Here is a 21,326-nt window from a genome sequence, read left to right on the forward strand (position 1 = left end):
CCGTTCCAGCCCAAATGCACCGCACGGCCTGATATGGCTGCACAACTGGAGAATCAATCAATGCGACCAAGCATGTTCCCATCCCACAAGTGACTCCGCCCGTCTCAGACAGCAACGCAGCAGCCTCGGTGGGGGCATGCCACCTGTGAGGGTTGTGGTGGATAGCCGCGACTTGCGACTGTGCTGGCTGGTATCCTACCAGGGTCCTGGGCTCTGGCGGCTGCCCCGTCTGCACACACCATCAAACCAACTACCCAACCAGTCACCGTCTAAAGCAGCCGTCCGTGGTCACCTCTGCCCGCCGGTCCGGAGATGACGCAGCTGCCTTCTTGGACGAGGTTTCCGGGAAGGCGGGTTGCCGACCCGCTCGCTGTTGTGCGATGGCCGCTCTCCAAGAGGTCCCAGCCCGCTCGAACCACCCCAAAAGAAGGAATCTCCCGCAATAAGGGCAACTCCGCGGCATGCATCAAGCCTTACCCGAGCCCTCGTCGGGCGCGCAGCCAACCGTCGGCGGCATTTCGCAAGGCGATCGCTCCGCGCGGCTTGTTGGAGCGCCACCACCAGAGGTAAGGCAATTAACTAACGACAGCCTAGCACATTACATACAGCAGTACGGTACCCATGTTAGTACCGGGTACAGTACATGTACAGTACAGATGCGCACATAATTAGCATCCCCAACGCGGCAGTGACGGAGAACAGACTGCAATGGCCACGCGAAATCCAACGGCAGCGGCCCTATGGTTTCAACGCATCCTGCGTCCCAGCGAAACGGTGACGAAGAGCATTGACCCGTCAAACGCAGTCGGCCACATCCCTGCACGGCATGGGACATGGGGGTGAGAAGAGCGACATGGATGCCTCATTGCAAGTGGCAGTCGGGAACCAGCCATGCCCATGGCGCGCCAAGGACAAGAGGCCCTGTCGTGGCCCAGGATCACGTCGACACTATCCGCCGCATTTACTTCGTACCTTTTGGTACTACCTGAACTAACCTAGTGCTTCCCCCAGGATCGTCTGTCGTCTTCCCTTGGTGCCAGAGAGCGGCAGCTTGTCACCGCCGTTTCATTGTTTCCCTTGGAGATAATTTCTTGCCTAGTTTTCCACGTTCCGCGCGCAAGGATCCCCACAGCGAGATGGATGATCCGGTGACCTCTGTCCTCAGCCCTTTCCACCCCCATGGCTGCGTTTCTCGGGATCCGTTAGTGAATCGCATCGCTCCCTCCCATGGAAGTTATATACACACACTCCCGCTTGCCCGATCATTGCCCTTCTTCAAATACCCTCCCCAGTCCTCGCCATCTCGACCAGCGCCACTCTACTGGTCTTCGTCCGTCCCTCCATAATTAACTTCCCTCTGGCACCACGCTACGCTAGGTACACTAGAAGGTGACGGGCTTCTTCGGCCCGCCTCCCATCCCGACTCTGGCTTTTCCGATTCGCAAATCCCGCCTCCTTTGTCTTACCGCCCCAGCAGGTCACCCGGGCATCTGGACATACCAGACATAACCATCTCACACTCCTCAACACCGGTGTCCGATACTCCAACCCGTCTCCGAGCCGTTGCTGGCCCTGGTCGGCATCGCTCGAAACGTCCACGGCTGTTAGCGACCGGGGGTTTGCAGAGGCTTGACACGCCAGCGAACAGCGTATTTGCACAGACACAATCATGAGGACGCCAAGAGACCGTGTCATGGCCGCCTCGGAGCGCCCCCCGTATCCTGGGAGACAGTTGCTCATTCTTGGTATGTCTGCTACGTTGAACAGACCCGGAGCCAGGATGGACTAACAAAAGTGGCAGCGCTCTGTCGGATATGCGAGCCTATCGCTTTCATGTCCATATTTCCCTACATCTACCACATGGTCAAGGACTTCCACCTAACCGAGGATGAGAGCCAGATCTCGTTCTATGCGGGCATGGTGACCTCGGCGTTTACCTTTGCCGAGTTCTCAACTAGCGTCTTCTGGGGCAGGCTCAGTGACAAGATAGGGCGAAAGCCGGTTTTGCTCATGGGAATGGGCGGCACCGGCTTGAGCGTTCTCATCTTTGGCTTTGCCCCGAGCCTTCAGGTTGCGCTGTTCGCTCGTGCCCTGGGGGGGTTCCTGAATGGGTGAGTTTCCGGCAGGGGTAGATGGGCCGTGATTTCCGGGGCTGTTCAAGCTGACGACAAAAGCAATATTGGCGTGCTGCAGACGACGGTAGCCGAATTAGTCACGGTCAAGGAGCACCAACGTGAGTTTCGCCGTCATCAAATCGCTGGAGAGAGCAAGAGAGAGGGGCCATGCAAGCTAACGTGTAGCATCAGCTCGGGCGTACGCGGTCATGCCGTTAGTCTGGTGCATAGGGTGGGTCACACACATACCCTCGCTCCTTCGTCACGTTGCCAGAATGGCAATGACGCTGACAATGCCGACAGCTCGATCGTCGGGCCCATGATTGGGGGTGCCCTTGCAAAGCCGGTCGAAAGTCTGCCGTCCGTGTTCGCGCCCGGCAGCCTGTGGGACCGCTTTCCTTATTTACTCCCGAACTTGTTCAGCGCCGTCTGTGTCTTCCTCGGGGTTGTCATAGGCATCCTATTCTTGGAAGAGACGCACACGGAGAAGAAGAAGCGCCGCGACCGTGGGGTGGAGTTCGGTAACCTTCTACTCTCGTACCTACCACAGAAAAACCACAGAGACAAAATGCCTGCCAAGAGCGACGAGGAGCGGCCTCTCCTTTTCGAAACCGACGAGCCGCTGCCCGGGTACCTCACAAACGAGCATTCCCCGGACCCCGCATCGTCTTCAGAACCAGCGGCCGAGGCTCGCCTCGACCTTGAAGGTCAGTCGACGAAACCTGAAGCAAAGCCGGTAGGCAAAATCTTCACGAAACCCATCGTCATCATCATCGCCTCCTACGGCATCCTTGCATTGTAAGTCGCCTTTGGGAAGCCTGCAGGAGGGCCGGATTTGTTGACTGTGTTTCAGCCATACAATGGTGTTCGATTCGCTCCTCCCAGTGTTCCTCAGCACGAACCCGCCAGACCCCAAGGTGCCCGCATCCCTCCCGTTCAAGTTTGCCGATGGCTTCGGCCTGGACACGCGGACGATCGGCGTTGTCTTGGCTGTCCAGGGCCTGTACTCGATGGCGTCCACACACTTCTTGTTTCCCCTGGTTACGGAGAGGTTGGGCCCGCTCCGGCTCTTCCGGTTGATGTCCGTCTTGTACCCGCTGCTGTACTTCTTCACGCCATACATCGTCCTCCTCCCAGACAGCCTGCGCATGGTTAGCATCTACGCGATTGTAATTTGGAAATGCACCTTCTCGACATTGGCATATCCAAGCAACGCCATCCTCACCACCAACTCGGCGCCCACGACACTTACTCTTGGGACCATTCATGGCGCGGCAGCGTCAACGGCCAGCTTGTGCCGCGCGCTGGGCCCGATTATCTCGGGGTTCTTCTATTCCATGGGCCTGGAAACCGGCTACTCGGGTCTATCTTGGTGGGTCACGGCCTTGGTGACAATAGGTGGCGCTTACATCGGCATGGTGATTACGGAACCTCGGGGGAGGCTGGATGAGAAAGACGACATTGAGACAATCACCGAATCTCGGTGTACCAGGAGTCCGGCGGAGCAACGGGACTGACGGCCCGGCTCCTTCGTTTCATCACTCTAAGGACCATCATAGCCAGACACTCTCGCGGTAGTCTGGCCGTGCCGCCATGATTAGATGGGCGACACATGGTCACGAGGCTGGCATGGCTTTCAGCAAGCCCCCTGTCTCTCTTCTTCTCTAACCCCTCTTTTCTCTTATTTTTTTTATTATTTTTTTATTTTTATTTTTATTTTTACAGTCGATATGAATTCATTGGGTTGTTCACTGGGATAGACTGGTGTTGCTTTCAGGCGGGTGTTACGGGAATACACATGACTTGGGGCATGCTCCTCTAGCGATGGTCCATGCGAGTCCCGCCGGACTCATACAACCTCTCGCTAGGTGGAATTGGGGGCGGAGGAAACGGGTACGCTTCGGTACCAACAGGTGCTATTGGCATCCTACTCCTGCCCTACCACGGGTGTTATGGGATGCCGCGAGGTGAGGGCTAGGGATTGGGCCCCAGGAGAACGCGGTTCCAGCCGCTTGATGGGGCATGGTTATTACCCTGATGGGTGAGGGACATGAGGCGAGGTGTTTATGGGATTTCTTGGCTTATCCTTCGGGTTCCTTCTTTATACCCCGCCGCTTGCTAACACCTCGGCGCTCTGGCCAATTTTTTTTATTTTTTTATTTTTTTTTTTTTTTTTTTTTTTTTGCGATTCTCTCTTTTTCTCTTTTTCGGCCGGGGCGGGAGGGTTAAGCGGGCGTGTTTTGCACGGATGTCTCAACGGGATTTTACGAACGTTTTACCGTTAGTGGCTTGTAATGATTAGTTCGGAACTCGGCATGTTTTGGGCCTTTCAAATAGAAGTGTCGCATTGCTAAGCTTGTTGTCCAGTGCATGATGGCTTCCTGGTCTCGGTTAGGTAGCCATCAATAAGTGGAGAGAGTTGGCTGTGCTTGACAAAACGACCCCGAACCAGTTGCTTGCTACTGCACGCTGAACGAGATGCCGCGGTGTGTGGCCGAATCAACTGGACTCAAAATGGTGTCTGCATTGCTTCCTCAGTTGGCAGCGCTGCCTCGCGCTGCAGTAGTAGTGCTGCTGCAGTGCCGCAGCTGGCGCTCGCTGCCACTGCAACATCTGGTGGGGCACGAGGGAACTGTTCGCTCCTATGCAAAAAGATCTCGGCAGGCCTTTTCCCACCGGCCTCGGGGCACCTCACTCAGGAAAACCCATGAGTAACCCCGAGCCACCGTCTGCGCACCGCCTCACCATTGGACTTGCTTACCCTTCGTCCACAGGGCCACCGTCCCATGTACCGGAGGCTCTATCTATCTTCCCCGCATGGTGGTTTTTGGCACTTTGACACGCCACACCGACTCCACCACATGCTGTGAGGTCCGCGAGCACATGCAGACAGTGCAAGCACTGAGAAGACAAGTCGCGACCCTCGAGTCTCGAGCATGGGGTCAACATAGCGTGCCCACCCAGAGGTAGATAAGTGCAGCCCAGAAGCAGAGGGGGCCGGGCCCATTCTCGTTGCCGGCCACCGAACGCGTACTCGAGCGCACCATCTTTCGAACACCCGCCGCCACGCGCTTCAGACGACCGGTCGTCGGCGAATTGATTACTCTGACGCCTCGGCCCGCACCGTACCACCGGATCCACACCCCGACATTGTCTCAGAGCAGCGGCCGGGGACAATGCCGGGACCCGCGCACGCCCCTCCGTCCCCGGACCTCCATCCATCTAAACGCCCACGCCAGTCGTCCCCCGATAAGGACTCGCCGCCTTCGCTGTTCTCGGCCGGCCCAACCTCTCCGACGAGTGAGCAGATACACGATGGATTGCTAGGTCACGCGGCCGGCGCGGCCGGAAAAGTTGGGCAGAGCAGCAGCTTCCGCAACGTGAGCGCCTGCAATCGCTGTCGGCTGCGCAAGAACCGCTGCGATCAGAAGCTGCCCAGCTGCGCGAGCTGCGAGAAGGCCAGCGTCGCCTGTGTAGGATACGATCCCATCACCAAGAGGGAGATACCGAGGAGCTATATCTTCTATCTCGAAAAGCGGGTTGAGCAGCTCGAGGCGCTCCTGACTGCCAACAACATCTCCTTCACGCCCGCCCAGAACCTTGACTACTGCTCCAAGGCCGGGAACGGTCCGAGCAGCGCCCGCTCGCCCATGGAAACCGGGCAGTCGGCACATGAGGAAGGGCCCGATGTCGCAAGCCGCGGCAGGTCGGAGAGCAATGGCGACGGCACGAGCAGGCTGCAGAGACTCGCGTCTAAGCCAAGCTCATCGAGCGGCCCTAGTGCGTCAAGCGCGCGGCACCTTGGATCGGCATCTGGAATATCCTTTGCGCGCGTGGTTTTTGCCGCCGTCCAGTCTTCCGTCTCTGACCAAAAGTCGAACTCGGAAAAGGGTGGAGTGCGGCCCTACAAGCCCGGGCCGGGCAATGGTGCCGCAGGGTCCGGGCCAGGTACCTCGATGCGGGATTCTTTCTTTGGCTTGCATACCAAGCCAACTATTCACCCGGCGACGTTCCCCGATAAGCAGCTCGGGCGAAAGCTAATTACCCTGTACTTTGAGCATGCCAATCCCCAAATACCCGTCCTGCACAAGGGCGAATTCATGGGCATGTTCGAACGAGCCTATGCTGAAGAGGACCGAGTGCGAGGGCCGCGGGAACTCTATGTGCTGAATATGGTCTTCGCGATTGGCGCGGGCATCATTCTCGGTGACTCCAAGGGCGAACCTCCGGCTACCGAGTCGGTTGACGCCCTCCCGGGGTCGAGGCAGTGCCAGCCGGAGGAATACCACGCCAGCGCTATTGTCCACTTAGAGGCCTGTCTCGGAAGCGGCGGTGGCCTGGAAGACCTGCAGGCCGTGTTGCTTCTGGCCAACTTCGCGCTGTTGAGACCTGTGCCCCCTGGATTATGGTGAGTTCCCCAGGCGTCAGAACGCGCCCAGAGAGCGGCCCGCCATCTAACTCCTCCAGGTATATAACAGGCGTCGCTATGAGACTCGCGGTCGATCTAGGCCTTCACTACGAAGACGGCAAGGATGTCGAGGTTGGCTTGGACGAAGCAGTGACTCCGCAGAGGGAGGCCCTCGCGAAGGAAAAAGGGAGGCGGGAGTACGTGCGCGATTTGAGGCGACGGCTCTGGTGGTGCACCTACTCGTTTGACCGTCTGGTGAGCATGTGCGTCGGCCGACCGTTTGGCATCTCGGACCAGGTCATCACGACCGAGTTTCCCTCCCTGCTCGAGGACCGATACATTACACAGACCGGAATCATAGAACCGCCGCATGACATGCGACGGCCAACCTATAAGCTCGTCGCGCACCACTATTTCCGGCTCCGGCTTCTACAGTCCGAGATCCTGCAGGTTCTGCAGTTCCGGCAGGCTCAAAGCGCCCGTACCGGCGGGCAGAGCCACAACCCCTATATGCATACCTCGCTCCCCTCGCCATTCCTGTCAAAATTCGACTCTTTCCGGTCTTGGCGGATCGATATTGATAGAAGGCTGTGGGAGTGGAAGAATTCTGCACCGGCAAAACAGGATACGGGCGTCGCCTTCTCGACAGAATTTCTAGATCTTAACTATTGGCAGGCTATCATCATGCTCTATCGGCAGAGTCTCAGCGTGCCGGCCGTGTTCGAGGGCGAGTACGACACGGCGAAGGAGGTGAACAGCCCGACCGTCTACAATGCAGAGCTTCGCGAGGACGAAGACCGTGTCTACCTCAAGGTTGCCGAGGCTGGCCAGAAGGTTCTGCGGCTGTATCGACAGCTGCATCTGGTGGGCTTAGTCAACTACACTTACTTGACCACACACCACCTCTTTGTGGCGGGGATATCCTATCTCTACGCAATATGGCATTCGCCCATTGTGAGGAGCCGGCTGGTCAGAAACATTTGCTCACCGTTGTTTGCCTTGTGTCGTTGCTAACTTTATCTAGTCCATGGACGAAGTCGATTTCACCATTCTCGCAGCGACATCAGTCTTCACTGATTTCATGGACAAATGTCCGCCTGCAGAGGCATGCCGAGACGCGTTCGACCGGACAGTCAAGGCAACACTCAAAATGGTTAACGCCTCGGGCGGCTTCGGCCCGCAGCATCACTCGAGCCGGGGCGGTGGTGCCTCCAGCTCCCGGAGCAATCCCGACCATCGACACGACTGGAGTTCTAGAAGCGATAGCACCTCCATGTCGGCCATGAAACCCCACTATGGGCGTCACCAGCCGGCCCCGCCTTCAGACACTTACTCAAACAACGCGTCGTCAACCTCGCTGCTGTCCGCCTTCCAGAAGGGCGCACAGTACCGCCTGCCGGGCGCACAAGCAATCAAGAACGATCCAGACGGCTTCTCAGTGATGCAGAACCTCCCCGTCCCGCCGCGAAGCAACGCCAGCTCCACAGATAACAACACCAACCACACTGTTACCCCTGAAGCGATATCCATCAATCAGCCCATGATTCCATCCCCGACAATCCTCCAAAAACAACAACAACAACAACAACAGCAACACCCCACGCCGCCCTCCGCCGCACAGCTAAGCTCTCCCATCACAGAGATGGCAGGCGGATTCCTCTCCCCCCAGCAGCCACCGCCGCTCCCACCACAGCAGTTCAGCCCGGGGGCAATGTCCTTTAGCGATCTGCAAGGCATGGAGTTCCTGCAGAACTTGAACACCGGCGCAGCCAGCGCCGCGACTGCGGCGGAGCTGGAGGGCGCAGATTTTAGCGGGCTGGCCGATACCCAGATGGATTTGGGATTCGGGCTCGGGTGGGAAGGGCTGCACCACGATTTCAGCGAGGGCCAGCAGCTGGACCTGTTTAATGGCTTTTTTTTCGGAGGAGGCGGGGCCGGAGGAGGGAGTGGAGTGGGCGCGGGCGGCGGTGTAGGTGGTGGTGGGGATGAGAATGGCAATGGGTAATGGCTAATGGCTAATGGCTAATGAAGCTTGCCGAAGGTTTGATCGATTGTTTGGATTAATACTTAACAGATTGAAGTGGTTGGGGAAAAAAGAAAAAAGAAAAGAAAAAAGGGGGAGTGGGGGCTCTGTCAGTCAAGGGGCGGAATGACGCTAAGGGAGATCACTAGTCCCCCAGCGTCTTCATTTCTCTTGCAGTACTGAACCTACTAACGAGACGGGAGCCATGGGCGGATGGAATGAACAGCGGGGAATGGCTCTTGGGACGTCCAAACACCTAAAACCGAAGGGTGGAAAAAATCAAGCTGGTTTTCATTGCAACGACGTCCAATATGTCTTCAGGTTTCGGGACAGGGCCAGGGGCCCGGTGGCCGGCCCACCATACTTCTGGTGTATGTATTGATGCGTCTATGTACGATATACCCAATAGCTGGCGCGATCTAGCGAACATGATGAAGATTTTTTGGTTGATTGACGGCCGACCGGAGGGAGCATGGAGAGCCCGAATACCGAGCTTGAAGTGGTATCTCGACACCAAAGTCCCTGGTCTACAGGTGGCCAAATACTCCCCAACAAGCGAATTGTTCAGCGTTGCGGGAAGTATAGCTTGTTCGATGCTGCTTCCTATTTCTCATCTAGGGGCATTCCCACCTGTTTGACGGCGAACCATGTGCAAGCCACCTCTCCAGCAAGCCTTGGGCTAGGATTTTTCAGCCATAAGAAAAGAAAGGGAATGAAAAATGTCGCAGAGCCACCACGTTTCTTATCCCTCTACGCCAAACCGCCAAAACTTTCCCTCTTTAAAGTCCTACCGCACCCTTATCTGCCATCCCCTACATACTGTCTTATCTCGCTCTCGCTCCCACTCCCATTCCCACCGCTAGCAAGGGGAGGAGGGGGCTTTGTACCCTCGGTGATTAGCAAGCCCGCCGGCGCGACGAAATCCTCATCGTCCCCGGACAGCTCCTCGAGTGTCCTGCGCTTCGTCTCCTTGATCATGGCCGTCGTTCCCAGACCAAGCAGCATGAAGAGCGCGTAGATCTCCAGCACGTGATTCATCCTGCCCAACAATGTCAGTCATGTCTTTTCCATTCAGGTGGTCACGGGATGCATTTCTTTTATCGCCCGACTCTTGAAACAGCCGTGAAGAGTGCGAAGAGCTCGGAAATGGCGTACCAAGGATTCGGGTTGCCGCCGGAGACGGCGCCGCGGGTGCGCAGCGGAGCGATGGCGCCCTGGCCGATGATGGAGCCGATCTTGCCCATGGCAGCCGAGATGCCGTGCGAAGTTGAGCGGTAACGCGTCGGGAAACACTCTCCGGGGACGATGAATGTCGTGGCGTTGGGACCAAAGTTGAAGAAGAACTGGGCAAGCACAAAGATGGCAAGGAGCCCGTTGGGCGAGATGTGCCAGTAGGCGAAGCCCATGACGACAAAGAGGACGGTGAGGACGCCGAAGCCCATGAACTGAATCGGCTTGCGGCCCAGCGTGTCGACGGCGAAGACGGTCACCCAGTAGCCTGGCACCGCGCCGGCCAACACGATGATCATGTTGCCAACGGCAGTATTGTACAGGACCTCGTACGTGTTTCTGGCACCAGCGGTCGAGTAGCCGATGACGCTGAGGATGGTGGCGTTGTTAAGTGAAACGCCGTAGTAGGCGATATCAAGGAAGAACCATGAGAACGCGGTTCTGTGAATTATCAGTCCAGATCCGGCCATTTTCGCTCAGTGATGGGTGCTTACCCGGCTAAGAGCATGGCGTTCTTAGGCTTCGCGTAATGACGAAAAAAGTCGCTCCAGCTAGCTTTCTGGGCCTTCATTTCCACATTGGCCTCTCTCCGCGTTACAGCCTGAGCGAGCTGATTAGGCTTCCCCCCAGGCTTGCCCTTGAGGTAGGCTTCAGTGTCGCCCTCAGCCTTCTCGACGTCTAGCTTGACATCGAAGGTGTAACGAGGCGTCTCGGGAATAGTCAAGCGATAGTAGAGGGCAATGCACCCGGGGACAGCACCAAAGCCAATCAAAGTCCTCCACATCTTGTCAACGGCCTCTGCGCAGCTGTCGGTGCAGTTGGCGAGATCGGGCGCGCCCTCCAATGACTTCTTGAAGCCAAGCGTTAGGAACAACATGACGAATGCGGCAGCGAGTTGGCCAAGACCCTGCATGGCGAAGACAGCTCCCATCATGGCACCTCTCCACTTTGTTGTCGCAAACTCGGAGGTGATGATGCTCGATAGTGGATAGTCGCCGCCTATGCCAACGCCCTTTAATGGGGATCAGCCTTCGGACGCTTGGTAGCGCTGCACGAAGTTGGATCGGGTGGCTTACCATGAGAACACGCCAGAAGATGATGATGCCGATTATGTCCATCGAGGGGGATGATGATGTCAAAGCCTGGGCCAGCGTGGCAAAAATGATGAGAATCAGCTCCAGGCCGTACATTTGCTTTCGACCAACGATGTCAGCCAAGGCGCCAAAGCCGAGCTGTCCGACAACGGTACCGGCCGAGGTGGCCAGCTTGATAGCTGTGTCCGAGGTGGTCGGCATCTGGCCCACCCCGGGGTAGTAAACAATGCCAAGCATGAGCGTCAGGAGAGACACGGTGAAGATGTCGTAGGAATCGGTGAAGAAGCCGACGCCGGCCACGACGATGGCCCGGACATGATACCAGCCGAACGGAGCGCGGTCGACTTCGGCGAGGGCGAGCCGCCTCCGCTCATTGACATCCTGGACGTGCAGAAAGTCGTTGTGGAAATTGTGGTAGGCGTTGTTGCCGCCTGACGTCTTTTGTGCAGCAGCCATGGTGTTATGGAGCACGCAGCCTGTGTACGCCGCCCGGGTTGTTGGTCTTGGCTAAGGACAGACGGGCGAGGGGAGCTCTTAAAAGTAGATAGTTAGCAATTCCCAATCAGTTGGGCCTGCTCGGGCCTAGATCTAGACGAAGGTGCTGAATGAGAAGACGAAGAACATTGGTAGGGCTGAAGAGAGGACAGTCGAGGGTGAATATAAGGACTGAACGAGAGCATCTCTGCACGGTCAACTTGTCCGAGGCCGCTCTCTCTGACTACCCGCCGCACAGAGAATGATAGGCCCTTTTTCTTTCCGCCAGACAGGAGCGGTATGGTCGGAGGAGCATGCGGACGTTTGCCTCATGCGTCCATAGCCCGCAGACGCCGTTGGACCAAGGCGGCGTTTCCCGTCTTCGGCGCCGGCTGGGGCCGCGGGACCGCGTGCGTATTGTTCCTGCGGTGCCTTGGCAGGTTAGTCCATGCTTCTCAGGGTCCAACCACCTATCATTATTGTTTAGCACATGGGATCGGCAGGCCTCGCGATTGGAAAATAGTACAACGATCAACAGGGTGATGACGAGGTTACGGGGCCTGCGCCTCAATGGGCCGTCCACCTGCCTGAGAGTGTTCGATGCACAATCCAGGCCGATCGGATATGTACTCGTGCATCGTGGGGATCGTGTAGCTTGCCCTGCCACGCCGCCTCGGCGGTTCTATTGACATTGGGTCTAGGAAAGCACAGAATTTAGAAGAATCGGATTCGGAGTCGAAGCACACAACACACTGACCTGCCCGAAGAACCCCCTCGCCTCCTAAGGCGTCTCCGAGCTCCCGTCATGCCCACCGCTTCTAGGTCCATCGTTGGCTAGAACCGATGATCGGTCACAGCTTCAGGTCCTCACAGTACCGCGAAAGAGAAGGGTTGCGTCAGATTTCAGGAAAGAAGGCAAATGAAGACGCTCGGGACGGTCGATGGGAAACCTCGTACTCTATTGTACCTTCCGTCCAATCACTTTGCAGGTCGAGTTCCAAAACCGGCAAGTCGCTCTTGGTGGGCCCGGGCCCTCAGCTGAAAGTGCTAACAGCAGCCACCGCAGGCGCGCAGAGCTACCCACACACTCTTGGTCTCTGATACCCCACGCCCACCTATGTACAGTACCAGGTGGAGGGCCAGAGCCGGCGTATCCCAACAGTCCGTTTCTCTTCCTTTTCCATACCTATTTCTTTTCGTCCTTCTATTCTTCCCGCTCTTACCGTCGTCTGCTCTTCTAAAAGGATGGGGAGGTTATACAGCGGGCGAGCTCAGTCCAGTAGAGTTGGGTAAAGCGATAGGGGTACTATTGTGTATCGGGGCTTTGGAGAAGCCAACAGAGCTTCTGGGCCGGGCTCACCGGGGCCTCTTCGGCACGATTCCCAGGCGGGGAACGAACAAGTCTCAGATACTCCGATTCTGATTCGACGGAGCCAGTCCCTTGGTCACATCTGTATCGACGCCTGTAGATGTTTGAGCAACAGCCGCTTACCTCGATATGTCCTGCCTATGCCAGGGTCACGTACATCATCAAAATCCGGGAAGCTGACGGCTTCGCGTAGGGCTCTTCGGTTGCGCAGAGTTTGTCGTTACCACAGGCTCTGCGATGCGCAATTCGCATGGGATTGGCCGTCCAGCACAGCCGCGAGTACGTGGCCGGACCTCATACTCTCCACCAATGGGATCTTTTGGGCAGAGACAAGAGCTGACTCCGTGCTGATCAGTCTCAGGTAGAAAATCAATGAGAATGTCGTGTTGCCGACTCCGCCTCCTATCTCGTCATGAGTGTCTGCGCTGACGGGGCTTCTCTGCTTCTGCGATACCCGCTCTGATCGTGTTCGTTGAAGGGTGCCTAGATGGGTCTTAGGGCGGTGAAAGCCGTCGATAGCTTCGTAGCGATCGATGCTGCACATCTCTGCTAAGCCTTGCTTAGCTGTCTCTCTTGCCCCGCTGTGTGTCATTACCTTGGCCCAAAGAGCATCTGCCCTGGGAGTCCTGGGGTTCTTGGAAGCTCTTTGGCCGTCAAGATAGGGAATTGGGCACACGACCACTTGCTGGAACGGTAATAACTGGGCAGCAAGACTGTAGAGCTTAGTTATGAATGTCGTTGCATCATCCATTGTTCAGCCACTGTGTTTCACTACCACAGCGCTCTACCTTGCCATCGCGCTCGTGAGGCTATAAAAAGGCAAATGGTGTTGTTTCACAGCCTGGAAAAGAAAAGGGAGAAACACGTAATCAGGCATGCGTGTTATCACACCAGAGGACCCGCGTGATGGGCAATTGGTGATACATGCAATCTGCACAGGGTTAGAATCTTAAACCTCAACTATCCTATCGTCATCTTCGCCGTCTTCTTCAGCGCCTGCTTCTGTGCCCGGCTCTGCTTCGTCTCGCATCAGGACCTGGACTAACCGCTCACAAGCCTCCCGGACGCCCTCGTCATCGACGCGCAGATGCGTTTCACGGATAATTGGGTACACGCTGATGTTTCTCAGACACTCTCGTCCTTCTCGGGTAGTCGTAAGAAGCGTCAGCGTCTCAACGTGTGTCTGAATGATGCTGTGGTCCGAGTCTCTCTGCTTGTCAGGGGGCAGAAGCTGAAGATCCGGCAACATCGCCATCGCCTCTTCGTCATCGTATTGCTCGCTTCCGGTGATGGGAAGCAGTATGTAGGGCAGGATGTTAATTCTGTCCTCATCCATAAACGCAGGGTGTGACGGGATGTCAAACGCGACATTCTTGATGGTACTGGCCACGCCTTTCCTTCTGATGTCTGACTTGTGCTCCGTGAAAACCTTGATCTTGTTGAGAGGAACGACGCCGTCGTAATCTTGCCTCGTGACGAAGAACTGCCGTATCTCGGCGTGCTTAGAGAGGTCTGCGAAGACATATGCTAGGTAGTCAAAGTCGGCGTGTTTGTTATACGTTCCCTCGGGGCCCTTGACGAAGAGGTCAAGCAGCTGATTAAGCACGTGTCCGTCGGAGTTTAGAGAATCTGGCGCAGATTGCTTGCGCGTCGCGATGCTCTTCATCCCGTCCCATTTTGCCATGTTCGCGAGCAGCATAGCTAAGAGGTTCGCATTTTGTTCGGCCGGATCCTATGCGCATTGCGCCTGTCAGCCATGCCCACAAATCGCAAAGCTCAGAGTGGCCGCAACCTGGCCAACCTACATACAGCCAAATTACCAAGGACAATGCCGAGGAACCTATCGTCCGTCGCTACATATTCGAGGATGCTTCGATCGGCCGTTAGGTTGACCAGAATTGTGAGGGCATGCTCTGCGATTTTCTGCGCAAACATTCAGCAGGAGTACACGATATCTAAGAAGCAACAAGCTAGTCTTACGGGGTGGTCGCGGACTAAGAATTTTAGATGCTTAACAGGGAGCAGCTCTTGGGTTTTAAAGATCGAGGGCTGTGAGGTCGAATAGGACACGAGATTCTCGATAGCCACCATCCGAATCTGGGGACTCGGATGGGCAATGAACCCTACTAGCTACGGCATACTGTTAGCTGGTGCATGGCGTCGGGATCCCCATCCAGAGCACGTGTTACCTCTTCGAGTTCCGTCGGCATGGTAACTTTCCGCAACAGGTTGGATTTCCACCAAGTCTACCTCTTGTAGCTTTCCTGCAAATCTCGCCATTTCTCGGCGAAACTCAGCGCGGGGCAGCGCGGGGAGCCATCTGATAAGCTATCGATAAGGAATTTTGAGTCGCGCAATGGCCAGAGATAAGATAAAGATGGCTACGGCAGATCGTATTTCCGCTAATTTGGTTGTCGGCCAACCACATGTGCAGCGCATTGCCAGGATTACCCCCACGATGGGAACTTTTTTTTTTTTTTTTTTAAGAAAGGTACACTGAAAAAAAAAAAAAAAAAAAAAAAAAAGACAGAAACCAACAGGCACTGCTGAGCTCTGAGCGGTCCGCTTTGCTTGTCGTATCCGCAAACACTTGCGTACTCTCCAAGATGCCAAAGGCAACAACCCCGACCTCGTCGCACAAGAGGCGACACAATCCCCTTGAAGATGACCTCCTTGCGACCGGGGTCCTCAAGAACAGGGAGGGGAGGCCGTCGAAGCGAGCTGCCAAGGAGCACTCTGAAGAGGAGACCTATGTCGATGCCAAAGCCTCGCGTAAGATTCTGGCCATGAGCCGTGACCTGATTCAGGAAGACGAAGTTCAGCCGGGCATAAACGACAACGACGCCTCGGCTCCGTCAGCTTTCGACTTTGATCCGTCTCGGCTAGAGTCCGGTAGCGACCAAGATGATTATGCTAACGAGGAGGCATGGGGTGACGAGGATGATATTGTGGAGGAGATCGAGGTCGATGCTGCAGATCTCGAGACATTCAACCGGTTCATTACGCCGACGATGAACGACGACCCTCTTCTGACACACGGTTGGGACAGGAAGCCCAGTGATGGCTCAGGGGAGCAAGAGCCGGGAACAAATCTGGCCGATTTGATCCTGGCGAAGATCGCTGAGAAGGAGGCTATGCAGGGTGGACGGCAAGAGGATGTCAATCCTGTCGAAGAGGACTACGAATTGCCGCCAAAAGTGATCGAGGTTTTCACCAAGTACGTCTCGGATGCGGGGTGTAGGTTGGCGGGGTTAGGGATGCTTATGCGCTGTTAGGATCGGACTCATTCTTGCCCGGTACAAGTCGGGCCCGTTGCCAAAGCCCTTCAAGATTCTGCCCCAAATACCGCACTGGGAGGACATTCTGCAGATTACGCGGCCAGACCTGTGGTATGTACATTGCTCGCTCCGGACTGGTTGAATCCGCACTTATGAGAAGCCTATGCTAACATTTGGGATACGAAGGACTCCAAACGCTTGTTGTGCCGCGACGAGGATTTTTGTGTCGGCCAAGCCGTTGGTTGTCCAGAGATTTATGGAGATGGTCATCTTGGAGCGTGTCCGAGAAGATATTTACGAGAACAAGAAACTTAACGTCCATCTATTCAACTGCCTCAAGCGTGGCCTGTATAAGCCTGCAGGCTTCTTCAAAGGTCAGCGTCCCTAGATCGAGCCACCAGTGAAGTGTTGCTAATCTGGAAGTACAGGCTTTCTCTTCCCGTTGGCTGCATCCGGTAGAGCAACCGTTTCCAGTTTCACGAGAGTTGTAATATGCTAACTTTCAGCCCAAGGGACCTGCACCTTGCGTGAGGCGCAAATCATCTCGGCCGTATTGGCCAGAGTCTCCATTCCCGTTCTCCACTCGGCTGCGGCCATCAAGACGCTGTGCGATATTGCGGCAGAGCAGGCCTCGCAGCAGTCAGAGTGCGTCAGCGCGACAAACTACATGCTCAAAGTTCTGTTAGAGAAGCGTTATGCGCTGCGTAAGTCGATAATCCGCTGTCAGCCCGGCTTGTAAAGCGTTCGAGTGAATTAACAGGGGAGCTTAATAGCGTGGCAATGTGTGGACTCACTAGTCTTCCATTTCCTCCGGTACGCGGCCTCGTCCAGGGACGGGGATGCTGCCCCTAAGGCATTGCCAGTGATCTTCCACCAGTGCATGCTTGTGTTTGCGCAGCGGTATCGCAATGACAGTAAGTTATCTTCCGCGCTGCCCTTGTACTTTGTGGTCCTTGACGCTCACGCACACCTACAGTCACCGAAGATCAGCGGGAGGCTCTACTGGATCTCCTCCTAAACCACGGCCACGAAAAGATTGCGCCAGAAATCAGGCGAGAGCTCCTTGCTGGGCGGGGAAGAGGTGTGCCTGCTGAACAACCGGGGCCAGCATTTGACGGCGACGACACAATGTTGGTGGACTCATGAGAATGGCCACACGGCACCGGCAAGTTGGATCTACTGGAGACTGGCAAGCGAGGGGTTGTCCTCTGTCTTCTCATTAACTGGATCCCAACCACATGTTCCGGTGAAGGCGGTGGCGCTAATCGCAGAGATTGCAGGCTATCGCTGCTTTTTGCCCTAGGGGACCCTAAGTATGGCTTGAACTTGGATGTGAAGCAGGCCGCCTCAGCGGCCTGTCCCAAGTATTACGGTCATTAAGACGTCGTGAGGCTCTATGCCGCTTCGAGGTGTGGACCAACAACTGTGTACGAAGATTCCCTACTTGGGTTAGCGAGTGCTCGCGAGCTTGAGACTGGGAGCCGCCCGACTGTCTCGGGAGCTGTGTCTCGTACACGCATATACGATCCACGTCTCAAGTCCTCGCACCTGCTAGGTGTGATGTAGTGTGTGTACCGTTGGCCCACTTTTCCTGGACCCGCTTTAACCGATGACATTGCAGTCAAGAAGGCATCGTCAGGTGACCCATCGGGGCCTCTCCAACACTTGGGCCATACGACCCCCGCTAGCCACCCACTAGCCACCGCAGCCACTCCACGGGCCGAAGACAATTATTATCTGGAGAGTAAATTGGGCTCGTGTACGAAGACGCTATGGCGGCAGCCTCAGTCTTCCAATTATGTAGTTATCAAACTCTAGAATCATACCATCATGCTCCATTCGAATTACCAGTCTCATCGTCCTATATAAGGTTTATACCTTCGCTGTATCAGACCTCAGAACAAGATCCGCGGTCCTCGCGAAAACATTCTCATGTTCCCCTTCATTCTTCAGGCTATACACAGCGAACCATATCTCCTTGACTCGACCACCAGCGACCTCGGTTCTCCAGAACGCCTCGAACCAGTAGTTCCCAACCCTTTCCAAGCAGGTTGCTGAACGCCCCACACCCCAAGGCACCCGCTAGCGCTCTCGGGTACAACTGAACCCGAGGCTAATTTAACAATCTTTGGTTTATCTTGAGATGAGGGTTGTTATGCGAAAATGAGAGATATGTAGAAATGCTCTATGCCTCAGGGCTGAGGAGTGAATTAGTACAGTATGTCCCAGCTAAGATAATTAGTCAAACCGTTACTCAAAGCTAGGAGCTAGCATCCAGCTTTAGTCCCCTGTTCTGTCCTATGCTGGGTCCATCCTCGTTAGATAGATCAGCCATTCCTGTCGGTCCTCGGAGCGCCTCACCGGGTCTTGAACTGGACTGCCTAACAGCCACACCATCGCTGCTAGCAGTGTGGAGGTCAGCGCTAGCCAAAAATAAAAGTGTGACACAATATCGCTCACCGCGTGCCTGGCTCTCGCTACATCTAGCACTATTGACACAGTGAAGGCTAGGAACCGGCATCCAATTTCGGTGCTTGAGGCGGTATTTTTATTATTTTTTTCTTCTTTCTTCCAATACCCCAGATCCTCAACGCGGTCTGTGATGATGTGACAAGACAATCAACCGACTATTGGTAGCCTGCCAAATACCCATTGCTTCCGCGTCCGCCTCGGGAGCCCTATTTAGAAAGACCGGCAATGGTTTTTGGACGCCTTATGAAAACCCAATGGCACTCGGACGCCTTGTGAAAACCGGGCCCAATGACAGCACTCAGTAGCAACTCGACAGCCTTATCCCCATATCCAGTTATACTCGGCGACATGTGAGGTCCGTGGAATAGATAAAAAAACCCGGCAAAGTGCCATCGGAGCCATTGCCTTCTAGACTGACCTCTCTCCTCAACACTCGGCTATTTTCAGCTCTAAATACCTAGCTAGGCATAGGCATAAATACAGCAGCCAATACTACCAGATCTCCACTCTTTTGCCGCTCACCAACGAGTAACTGCTCTGTTTGGCCAGCAATGCCCTTCAACTGGCGGCGTGTCCATTCAGTGGATGCAGTGACGACATCCATGATGAGCCGGCAGCCGCGGTAACCTTTACGGCGCCGAGCTCTCGGACGGTAGCCTCAGGTATACTCTTGAAAAAAGGGGGTAACGATTCATCCCCTTCATACCAAGAGGCCACGGGAGCACCGGTGGAGAAAATCTCACCGCTGGGGAATTCGGTCGGACCTGTTACGATCGTCTTCCTCAACGTGAGTAAGATGGTCGGTAGGGGCGTGTACCCAACACTTAAGTGGGTGGTTTGATTTCAATACCACTGCATAACTTGGCCTGGCTTTATATCATGGCTAAGGAGTGTTAACGTTGTTGAGAATGAATGAATACAGCGTCAAACATCCTCAAGGGCACGGGCTCTGTAGGCCTGTCACTCATTTACTGGGCGCTCGGTTTCCTGACCTCGATTGCGAGCCTGTCTGTTTACCTTGAATATACGGCATATTTCCCCAATCGCTCTGGGTCAGATGTTGTCTACCTTGAACAGGCGTACTCACACCCGAAGCGGTTGTTCCCAACCGCCTTCGCGTTCCAAGCCGTCGCTCTGTTGTTTAGCAGTGGAAATGCTATAGGTAGGGCAGCCCCCCCTCAACAGGAGCCACAGATAGATACTACCATTCTTCGCTAACCAAGCCGCTCTCCTCAAGTTCTGTCGAATTACATCTTCCGGATTGACGACCACACGCGTCTTGAACGCCTCGGGAGACTGGGAATCCGCGCTGAGTGATCGTATATCGCGGTTATCTAAGTCTAGGAGCACCAACTCCTCGCCCCTGACACTGGCTTCGGCGAAATCCTTGCTGACCAGCTGTTGTTCTGGTTAGAAGATGTCATTATCAAAACGCCTAGGTAATACATGATACGTTTCTCTGAGCTCAGAAAATTGAATTTATGTCGCGTTCTTGTTGGTCGTGACTCGTACGTTGTGATGATCGGCCAATAACCGCCGCCTTCCTGGAACTTAGAGCAGAGATTGGCAATAATGCCAGCCTCTGCAGTTGCAGCCTTTAGTGCTCGGGAATCCATTCCCCGGCCGTGTTTGAGTATGTAATCGAGGAGAGGCCATTTTTCTTTGTTATCAGTCGTTGGATGAGGGCAGCCGATGAGGATGATCTGAGTGATCTTGTCGGAGAGACGTCGAATAGCCGGATCAAAGTAGCGCTCGGAAAGTCGAAAGAGAGTCTGGCAGAAGGATTTTAGGGGTCCGTTTCTCTTCCTTTTTCCTTTTCCTTTTTCCACTCTAGGCACGCTACTTAGGTTCAACTCACCTTTTTCGCTACAATCCCGCCCAGGGCGTCGCTAATCAGAACGATTGCTGGTGGGGTCTGGTTCCAGGAACGGAAGTAAGATTAATGTTCACGTCAACCCGTGTGTAATGGAAGCTATGGAAGGCATGTACCTCCGCTATAAGTCCAGTTTGAGAAGTAAGCTTAGCTTGACTTGTTGGGAGCGCTGGTCTTGATAAGCGTTGGGTCAGAATTAGGTAAGCCGAGACTCCAGAGTTGGGGATTCAGAGGCCGTACTAATGAGAATCATTTTCCAGGTAGCGAATCCTTCCTGGAGACTGGACCACGACCTATACCCAATGAGCTACAAGCTCGAGTCAATGTAAGTGACGGGCATGGCAGTGGAGCAACCGTACATGGATTGCTCTCCGCCAACATGACTCTTCTCACCATACCGCCCCTTGCCACTATCCCCTCACCCAGCCATCCAGAATCCTTTCAATATAATGTGTTTCTTGGCGTCATGCTGATGAAATCGGGACCAGGAAGAGCTTTGCAGTATAAAGCTTCCTTAGTTCGTCTTCATTGCAGGTCAGAGCATTCCCCTCCCTCATCAACATCAGTATCAGCAGTCCGAAATCTCAGCACCTCTTCGGTCACCAACAAGACGTCAGTCACTCTGCCTTTGGAAAGTCACAATGCACCTGTCTTTATCCTCTGTCTTCACTGCAGCTACAATGTTGCTGCTCGTGGCGCACCCGGCGGCAGCCTGCACTCCGGGAACATACAATTGCGAAGACCAGACTGACGGTAGGGAATACCAATCCAACATCTGGGTCTGCAATGCGTCTGGTATGTGGCAGCTGTCCGCCCGCTGTGCCCCAACCTTTGGCTATCCGGGTTGCCGGCTGGTCAACGGTGGCCAGTCAGCATACTGCGTCTCTTAGACGTCTGCGCTTAGAACCGTTAATGGCTCAGAGCCTACAGTGAGTTCAAGTATCTCTAGAAGCTTATAAATAATTTCACTAATGTGTTAGCGGCCTCGGGA

The 21,326-nt window shown here is 55.1% G+C and overlaps 5 protein-coding genes across 5 annotated transcripts; 3 read left to right on the top strand and 2 right to left on the bottom strand.

Annotated features, from left to right (window-relative positions):
• Window positions 1-1,669: 1,669 nt before the first annotated feature.
• On the top strand, window positions 1,670-3,631 carry MFIFM68171_09154 (uncharacterized protein; the record flags this gene model as incomplete). The annotated part of the gene is made up of 6 exons (XM_071064573.1): window positions 1,670-1,745; window positions 1,802-2,111; window positions 2,175-2,233; window positions 2,307-2,346; window positions 2,418-2,912; window positions 2,968-3,631. 6 exons carry the CDS (start codon window positions 1,670-1,672, stop codon window positions 3,629-3,631), a joined length of 1,644 nt encoding a protein of 547 aa, XP_070920674.1.
• A 1,659-nt stretch (window positions 3,632-5,290) lies between these two features.
• MFIFM68171_09155 (uncharacterized protein) lies at window positions 5,291-8,527 on the top strand (the record flags this gene model as incomplete). Its single annotated transcript, XM_071064574.1, has 3 exons — window positions 5,291-6,522; window positions 6,582-7,491; window positions 7,547-8,527. The coding sequence occupies 3 exons, from the start codon at window positions 5,291-5,293 to the stop codon at window positions 8,525-8,527; spliced, it is 3,123 nt and encodes a 1,040-aa protein (XP_070920675.1).
• Window positions 8,528-9,343: 816 nt separating this feature from the next.
• Window positions 9,344-11,325, bottom strand: PHO5 (acid phosphatase pho5; the record flags this gene model as incomplete). Its single annotated transcript, XM_071064575.1, has 4 exons — window positions 9,344-9,584; window positions 9,701-10,216; window positions 10,270-10,787; window positions 10,852-11,325. 4 exons carry the CDS (start codon window positions 11,323-11,325, stop codon window positions 9,344-9,346), a joined length of 1,749 nt encoding a protein of 582 aa, XP_070920676.1.
• A 2,336-nt stretch (window positions 11,326-13,661) lies between these two features.
• On the bottom strand, window positions 13,662-14,922 carry HGH1 (the record flags this gene model as incomplete). The annotated part of the gene is made up of 4 exons (XM_071064576.1): window positions 13,662-14,444; window positions 14,522-14,635; window positions 14,693-14,842; window positions 14,902-14,922. 4 exons carry the CDS (start codon window positions 14,920-14,922, stop codon window positions 13,662-13,664), a joined length of 1,068 nt encoding a protein of 355 aa, XP_070920677.1.
• Window positions 14,923-15,318: 396 nt separating this feature from the next.
• On the top strand, window positions 15,319-17,136 carry ENP1 (snoRNA-binding rRNA-processing protein; the record flags this gene model as incomplete). The annotated part of the gene is made up of 7 exons (XM_071064577.1): window positions 15,319-15,929; window positions 15,988-16,101; window positions 16,177-16,364; window positions 16,419-16,445; window positions 16,497-16,694; window positions 16,764-16,904; window positions 16,967-17,136. The coding sequence occupies 7 exons, from the start codon at window positions 15,319-15,321 to the stop codon at window positions 17,134-17,136; spliced, it is 1,449 nt and encodes a 482-aa protein (XP_070920678.1).
• Between the last annotated feature and the right edge of the window lie 4,190 nt (window positions 17,137-21,326).

This window comes from Madurella fahalii, assembly GCF_045866475.1.
Source record: "Madurella fahalii IFM 68171 DNA, scaffold_5, whole genome shotgun sequence".
NCBI classification, from domain to species: Eukaryota; Fungi; Ascomycota; class Sordariomycetes; order Sordariales; genus Madurella; species Madurella fahalii.